Genomic DNA, 8,893 nt, shown 5'->3' on the forward strand with positions numbered 1-8,893 from the left:
ACTGGCCCTATTAGATAAGGGTGGTCGGGGAAAATTTATCAGTCACTATTTGGTGGTTTGTTTCTGAGCTGGAAGAGTCCATTGTGTGGGGGGAGATCTGTGCTGTTCTCTTCCTGGATGCTGGATGATTGTATATGAGCAGCAGTGTAATATGAAGATATCATGTGTAATATAGAGGAGGAGGAAAAGACAAAAGTAGTGCAGCAGTAACCTCTGTCCTCATAGTGGTGTTTACACTTTGGGAGAAAATTGTGCGTTTCTTTAGTGTGCTATGGCTGCAGCAGGCTGTGGGTGTGTGCTATGGCTGCAGCAGGCTGTGTGTGCGCGCGCTATGGCTGCAGCAGGCTGTGTGTGTGTGCTCTATGGCTGAAGCAGCTTGTGTGTGTGTGTGTGTGTCTGCATGTGCGCTATAGCTGCATCAGGCTGTGTGTGTGTTAGAGAGAGAAGGGGGTAGAAATTAAAGGGGTATTCTGGGCAACAGTAAAAAATCCAGGGGGCAGGGGGATCATAATAAAGTCGTCCTATTCATGTGTTCTGGTGCCCCTGCAGAGCAGCATCACAGCTCATGGTCCCCCGCCGAGCTCCTGTTACTGTGATGTCATGGACCCAATCAGAAATGCTCACTCAGCCAATCAGTGAGTGAGGCAGGGCACAGCTGCAGTCATTGACTGGCTAAGCGGGTAGTTCCTGTGGGGCCGCGACGATTCAGGAGCACGGAAGCTGGGCCTATGTCTGACCTCTATATCACAGGGATCTGGCAAGGTTAGCAGTGTTTCTTTGTGTATGCTGAATATTTAGTTAGAAACATAGAAGATTGTCAGCAGAAAAGATCACCTGCTCCATCTAGTTTCTTCAGGACATGAAGGCAGGAGACTGGCTGCATCCACTGCGCACGCACACACACACACACACACACACACATAAATATGCAAAAGAGGAGCCCATGGAGCCTCATTGACGAGTCTCAAAACACAGGACTAGCCAGATATCCCTCCGGGAAGGACCAGCCAAGGAGCAGCTCCTGTTAGGAAACCACCAAAACCACCATATTAAGTGGCCCTATAAGTCAATGTAATGACAAGGGATAAACCAAGGCTAGGTAACCATCCACATACAGCTGTTTCGGGGTGTTGCTCCTCATCAGTGTGGAGAAGGATTCTGGCTAGGTGGGAGCAATGCCTAGTAGAGCCATAAGAGAAACAGATCGCTGAACTCAGGGAGACCAGCCAAACGAAAACACTGCCGGCTGCTAGTGAAAGCACTCAATGCAGTGAAGTCCTAGGTGCATTGCCCCCTGGGAAACATGAATATGCAAAAGAGGAGAGCAGGAGCTGCTCCTTGGCTGGGTCCTTCCCGGAGGGATATCTGGCTAGTCCTGTGTTTTGAGACTCGTCAATGAGGCTCCACGGGCTCCTCTTTTGCATATTCATGTTTCCCAGGGGGGCAATGCACCTAGGACTTCACTGCATTGAGCGCTTTCACTAGCAGCCGGCAGTGTTGTCGTTTGGCTGGTCTCCCTGAGTTCAGCGATCTGTTTCTCTTATAACACACACACACACACACACACAAAGGAGAATCTGCTTTATATCTTTGCCTTATTCCCCTTTAGAAGTCGCCCCAGGATCATGTAGGACATTAGGAAAAAGCTGCTGAGCCAGCTCTACTTTACATTAGTTTGATAAATAACTCCCCTGGTGTCTGACTGGCCATTTATGAAGTGGAAGTCGGTCAGCCCTGGGTTTCAGTATATCCCAATGTATAGGCATACACAGTATAAAAATAACATACACAATGAAATATCTACACTATTTAAAAAAGATGTAAAAATTATGTACAGAAGCCTGAAAAGCCAAGATAAACACTAATAGAAACTTCTGCTGAACTCTGAACAGGCAGTGGCCTAAACAGGTTTGTCAGAAACAGCAGTCTTGAAAATAGAAGTACAGTAGTAATAACTAAATGAGATAACTAAGGTGTCTACACACTTAATACACAATGGGCCATACAACATACATACAACGTAACTCATGACTCATAGTGGGGCAATCCCACGATCCGGCAAACCGTAGAGCAAAAGGGGTGGGGTATATACAAACATTCCACAAAGGTGAACGGTTTGAGGGTGCTCCCGTGGGGGGGGGGGGGGGGGGGGGGGGCGGAGGTTTTAAGGTGTCGATTTGACAGTTTAAATGTTGCCAAATATATTTATGTCTTCATATGATTTATACACATCCTGCATGTTAACTCTTACACCCACGGTAGAATACACGTTTGTGTATGCTACTGCTGTCAATCTAACCGGTCTGGTTAAGAGGACTGGAAGCCATCACATCCCCTGCCACATGACTTGATACCAGTCACTGACATTTTGGGTGGTGGTGCTGGTCCTACGTCTAATAAGCAATGAGTATTCTGATGTATGCTGGTGATGGAGGCCCAAAACGATAAACCAATAAACCTACCCAATCAGAATAACCTTTTGGTAGACCTATGCCCATCCTATACACGTACCAGAGCCTCCAGCTGCTGGGAATGGTGTGCCAATGCTTGTAAATGTTTTCACTTTCACTACAAAATGACCTATGTGAGTAGATCATAAAGCAGGCGACCTTCACTTTCATTATTATACACCTTATAAACTAATAAGGAAACTACATTACCCTCTGTGGAAGTTCCCTAGACTTCAGTGTAAGCAGATAAGTCATGTACAGTAACTTTTCCCTTGTAGATATCACAGCTTAAAACTTCAAACAATTTGGGAATTTTTCACCCTAAATGGAGTCTGAACTTCTCCCGTTCTTACACCACCCATAAAACAACAATACTAGAGCAAATTTTCCTAGACCTCTGTGCTGTTCCTGTTATTCCTCATGGAGCCTCAGGGGGCAGTGTGACCAGCTCCAGATGGCAGTGCCGTGTGTGCATGTAACCTACACCGTTCAGGAACCAGTGCACAGCACCTGCAGGGAATTTAAATTCCCATGCAGCTGCAATCTTGTCTATCAGCAGTGAATGGAGAGAGCGGGGGTGGATGCTGTCGGTACGTTACTACAACCACACTCAGGTGCAGTAAGGCTTTGTTCACATCTACCATAACAAGCCACTGCTGGGAATTCCGTTTCAGCGGTTGGACCACAAAACAACACTTATCACCTGTGCACAGGTTAGGTGATGGATGATCATGGTCCAACCAATAGTCACTATTACAGTATGTCAAAACGACAATCCTCAAAGGTGGCCGTTATAAGTCACTGGGGTCTATCGGGCACTGTTCAGGTCTAACATATGGCCGATCCAACACAGAACTGCTGCCTCTGTTTATGTCTGTATTGCAGATGCAAGTCCCAGCAGGGAAGCCAACCAAAGGCAACGGCCCTGCACTGTTTGCTGAATCCTTCTAGGAAAAAGAAGTAATAGACAACTAATAGGGGAGGGCCTAATATATAGATTAAAGGGGCTACAAGCAAAGCTTTATCCAGCTGCTGATCTGTTCAGTAAGTGGAGTATACCACAGTCTCCACCATCAGGGTTGGGCCTGCATACTTGCACAATGTCACAAAGTGACTGGGTCCACTGGAGCTATTTTCCTTCCCTTTTTTCTTTCAGTTCTCCTATGAAATACTGGCCGTCATTATATCCAGGAACCATTTAAAAAAAACTTTGAATAAATCCACACTACTAGCAAATATATGAAACTTTTTGATATATCTTATCAGACAAAAATGCTTCTTAGTCGCCTTATCAGGCTCATTTCAAACACGCTGAAAAATGCCTCAATTCCATCTTGTTTTTACAAGACAGACTAGCAACTCACTAAGAGATCAGGTTATATGCTGCCTGTGCAAGTCTATGGATAGGAAAGGGGTGGGATGAGAGTTGTAATGCAAGAGTAGTGCTGTGTCTAGAAGTAAGCTGCCACGATTTCTCGAACTCTAAGATTGTTTTAACCCCTTTAAAACAATCTCACACCGGTTTCAATACAAAATGTGGAAAAATGACGTACAGTTTTCCTCTAACGCATTATAAAGAATAAGAAGTGATATGCCAGTATTCCTAGGCAGTTCCACAAGGAAGCCTCTATTGAAACCAATGAAAGCTTGAAACATCCACATCAAAACCTGCACTGTAGATTTTAAGGAATTGGCAGCGTGGATTTTGTCTGTGTGAACATGACCTTAAAAACAGGGACGTCTGCATCCCTGGAAGGGTAAAGGGGTACTCCAGCGATTTTTTTTTCTTTCTTTCAGATCAACTGGTGACAAAAAGTGCCAGAGATTAATAATACACCACTTCCTGCAGGACTTACGGCAGCGGATAAGTACCGGAAGGGAAGTAAATTACAAATCTCTGGCATCAGTTGATTTTAAAGAAAACATTTTTTTTGCTGGAGTACCCCTTTAAAGGGGTTGTCCAGCAATTTTTTTTTTCTTTCAAATCAAGTGATATCAGAAATTTACTTCTATTAAAAACTGTCAAGTCTTCCAATACTTATTAGCAGCTGTATGTCCTGCAGGAAATGTTATATTTTCAGTCAGACACAGTGCTCTCCGCTGTCATCTCTGGCCGAGACAGGAACTGTCCAGAGCAGGAAACGTTTTCTATGGGGATTCATAGAAATCCTCTGTCTCGGCCAGAGATGTCAGCAGAGAGCACTGTGTCAGACTGAAAATAAAAACATTTCCTGCAGGACATACAGCAGCTAATAAGTATGGGAAGACTTGAGATTTTTTAATAGAAGTAAATTACAAATCTGTATAACTTTCTGATATCAGTTGATATGAAAGAAAAAGTGTTTCGCTGGACAACCCCTTTAAGCTTATTAGCTCTAAAAATTTTCACTATAAATCCTGGGGAGCAGCGTAGACACCTGCGTTTAGGACTATCCATAGTTGTGGACAGACATGGCTTATCTGGTTTGGGTGACTCTAGAGCCCTGGAGCGGAGGCCTCTGTATACACTGCACCTGTCTCTTATCAGATAAACCCTGACACAGGAGATTATAGTCCTCAGGTTCCAGACAGACTTGGAGTTCGCCCTTAATTCCCCCCCAAGAAATGAAACTGACTTATTGTGAAACAGAAAACTATCAGCAGAAATCTTCATTGCTCTGCCAGAGATCTCTTAAGGTTAGGCTAAAGTTTCCCAAGTGATGCAACACCTTGAAAAACTGAACCTTCTACTTGCCATCAAGCTCTACTACACCCATCGTGGCGGGATGAGCCAACAGCATCCACCCTCAGCCCAGCTACAATGGGAGCAGCCTGCCTCCTGTTTACTAACAAACCCTCCTATTATTAGAAGACAGAACACAAAGAGGAGATGTCAGAGGAGTGGCAGGAGCTCCAATGATTAGAATGAGAAGAATCAGGGCAGGGCGTGGTGCTCCACAAACACACATGATGCCTCCATATTTGTTCTGGGACTATATAAACAGCCGATTCTAGAGGATGAGCCCCGAAACAACGTAACAACGTCCATCAGGTGACATTACATTACAGCGGGTATGGGAGGTCACCTGTAATATCAGCCACATAGGGCGGTGATCTCCAACCTGTGGATCTTCACCTTTCGGAAAACTACAACTCCTATTATGACGCTGTCAGGTACGATGGGAGTTGTAGTCTTTCACCGATTTAACGATCACCAACTTATATGACTTTGTTCATACAATAACACATTCTATGACCTTGTTCAGACAATAGAAAAACTGCCTCAAGACAAAACCGTAAGACCGTATTCACATGGACGCAATACGGCCTCACGACGGAATGGACCGACGGTGAGAAGTGGCGGCCAGCGTTACTAACACGGACGCAAACGTTCACCAATATTGCGCCCATGTGAGACACGCCACACAGGTTTTTCAGCTTCAAAAAAAAAAAAAAAAAAACTGGGCCCTTTTTTTTATGGTTTCTGTTTCTGTTCTTTTTTTTAGGCCCCAAAAACAAACATTTCACATAAAAAAAAATGGACCAAACTGCTGCATGTGAACACAGCCCAAGCAGTGAAGCTGCGATCCCAGGTTAGAGCCATGACTGCTGCCCTAGTTACCTCTTTGGTATAGTCTCCAGGGGAGGAGGTGGCACCGGTGCCAATGTGTGGCTGTGAGGGGGTGGCATGGCTGGCCTGGAGGCTGCTGCTCCTTGCAGGTTGGCTTGGGCCTTGGCTCGGGCTCTCAGTGCTGCCCTCCTCGCTGTGCAGGGCATTGGCAGTGCCAGTCTCAGCAGCATCGTCCGCGGACACGGTGTGCACCAGCCAGGCGCTGAGCTCCGTCCTGGGCACCCGTGTGTCCCCCAGCGCCCTCACCTCGCCCAGCAGCCTCCGGGCAGTGAAGAAGGCGTCCAGGTCCGGGCTCTTGGGGTGCAGGCTGGCGCCCTCCCTCAGGCTGTGGAAGGGGATCTGCGAGTAGGCAGAGCTGGTGCCCAGGATGATCTCCCGGATGGGCGGCAGGTAAGAGTCCAGGTCCACCCGCACCCCGGCCAGGCTCAGCACGATGGCGAACTGCAGCAGACCTTCTGTCATATACTTCTTCAGATCCTTCATTGTATCCCTGCCGGGCCAAGAGGACGAGCGAACTTCCCGGCTCCCGCTGCTGCTGCTGGCGATCAGTCTGCTGCCACCGGGCACAGGACGGCGGGGGCAGCGGGCATACCCGGGCGCCGGGATCAGACGGGCGGCGGGGAGCAGCCGGAGTGGCCCCTAAAACGGGAACAAGACAAAGAGCACGCCGGCTGCTCCGCTGCTGCCAGACACAAAGACATCAATGCACGGTGACAATGCCGGGCATAGCTGCACTCCCCACAGGCAGGCAGGCCGGCAGGCAGGGCGGGGGGCGGAGCCGGGGGCGGGGCCAGGGAGGATGGGGAAGGTGTCAACGCTGCTCTATGGACTGTCTGGTGTCACATGTGACAGGAGAACACTGCACTTACTACTCCCATCATACACAGCACAGCCTGCCCACACTGCTCCCATCATACCCAGCAGAGCATGCCCACACTGCTCCCATCATACATAGCACAGCCTCCCATCATACCCAGAACAGCCTGCCCACACTGCTCCCATCATACACAGCACAGGCTCCCATCATACACAGCACAGCCTGCCCACACTGCTCCCATCATACCCAGCAGAGCATGCCCACACTGCTCCCATCATACACAGCACAGCCTCCCATCATACACAGCACAGCCTGCCCACACTGCTCCCATCATACCCAGCAGAGCATGCCCACACTGCTCCCATCATACACAGCACAGCCTCCCATCATACCCAAAACAGCCTGCCCACACTGCTCCCATCATACACAGCACAGGCTCCCATCATACCCAGCACAGCCTGCCCACACTGCTCTCATCATACCCAGCAGAGCATGCCCACACTGCTCCCATCATACACAGCACAGCCTCCCATCATACCCAGCACAGCCTGCCCACACTGCTCTCATCATACCCAGCAGAGCATGCCCACACTGCTCCCATCATACACAGCACAGCCTCCCATCATACCCAGCACAGCCTGCCCACACTGCTCCCATCATACCCAGCAGAGCATGCCCACACTGCTCCCATCATACACAGCACAGCCTCCCATCATACCCAGAACAGCCTGCCCCCACTGCTCCCATCATACACAGCACAGCCTGCCCACACTGCTCCCATCATACCCAGCACAGCCTGCTTACACTACTCCCATCATACACAGCATAGCCTGCCCACACTACTCCCATCATACCCTGCAGAGCATGCCCCCACTGCCCACACTGCTCCCATCATACACAGCACGGGCTCCCATCATACACAGCACAGCCTGCCCACACTGCTCCCATCATACCCAGCACAGCCTGCTTACACTACTCCCATCATACACAGCAGAGCATGCCCCCACTGCCCACACTGCTCCCATCATACACAGCAGAGCCTGCCCACACTACTCCCATCATACACAGCACAGCCTGCCCACACTACTCCCATCATACACAGCAGAGCATGCCCACACTACTCCCATCATACACAGTATAGCCTGCCCACACTACTCCCATCATACACAGCACAGCCTGCCCACACTACTCCCATCATACACAGCAGAGCATGCCCACACTACTCCCATCATACACAGCACAGCCTGCCCACACTGCTCCCATCATACACCGCAGAATCTGTTGCCACTACCACTCCTCGCACAGCATGGTCTAGGCTTAGGGTCCCACCTTTAATAACTAATTGTTAGGCCATCATATATATCTGCGGCCCATCCTCCTCACATACAGGATCCTTCGGCATGGCCGAGCACTCCTGTGTTCTCTATGGAAAATTGTAAGCAACAGCGCTCTTAGGGCTCAGCTTCTTCTGAACAAAGGGGGCGGGCATGATTTTCCATCACTGCCGACCCCTATTATGACTGACATGATTTGTCGGTGGTGGTTCAGGATGGCCCCATACACGCTAGACTGATTGTCGAATCCACTACAACCTTTATGGAGAACAGAGGCTTTCAACACATTACAGTGAGTCCGCAGCAGAGGTTCTGTTCAGAAAAAAAAATTCTCTTGTGGCCAGAGGCAGAATCCTGCGTGCAGCCACAACAGTGACTGGCAGAGCAGAGAGCCAATGTCTGCTTGTTATGTCCATCCACTGTATTTAACTATAACAGCCTATTAGGAGCCTCATGATTATATACATAGATGCAGGAGCAGACTACCTTTTGCTTAGGCCCTTATGTACTGCAGTGTGTAAGTGACCCAGTGTTCTCTTACATGCTGCAACACAAAAAAGGGTTAATACAGAAGACAATTAGCTCTCTGCTCCACTACTCCTGCACTGATAACCCCTAACCTCTGCAGGAGCTGGAGAACAGAGGTTATCAGCAGCTAATTGTCTTGAGCTTATTAACCCTT

The 8,893-nt window shown here is 48.6% G+C and overlaps 1 protein-coding gene across 1 annotated transcript in view; it reads right to left on the minus strand.

Moving 5' to 3' along the window:
* NFE2L3 (NFE2 like bZIP transcription factor 3) overlaps positions 1 to 6,813 on the minus strand; it is a 36,104-nt gene extending 29,291 nt beyond the window's left edge. Inside the window, exon 1 of the mRNA XM_069958765.1 lies at positions 6,052 to 6,813. Coding sequence (XP_069814866.1) covers positions 6,052 to 6,543 — 492 coding nt within the window. The 5' untranslated portion in view covers positions 6,544 to 6,813. The remainder of the gene's footprint in view (positions 1 to 6,051) is intronic.
* Positions 6,814 to 8,893: the final 2,080 nt, after the last annotated feature.

Source organism: Dendropsophus ebraccatus, chromosome 2 (genome assembly GCF_027789765.1).
Source record: "Dendropsophus ebraccatus isolate aDenEbr1 chromosome 2, aDenEbr1.pat, whole genome shotgun sequence".
NCBI classification, from domain to species: Eukaryota; Metazoa; Chordata; class Amphibia; order Anura; family Hylidae; genus Dendropsophus; species Dendropsophus ebraccatus.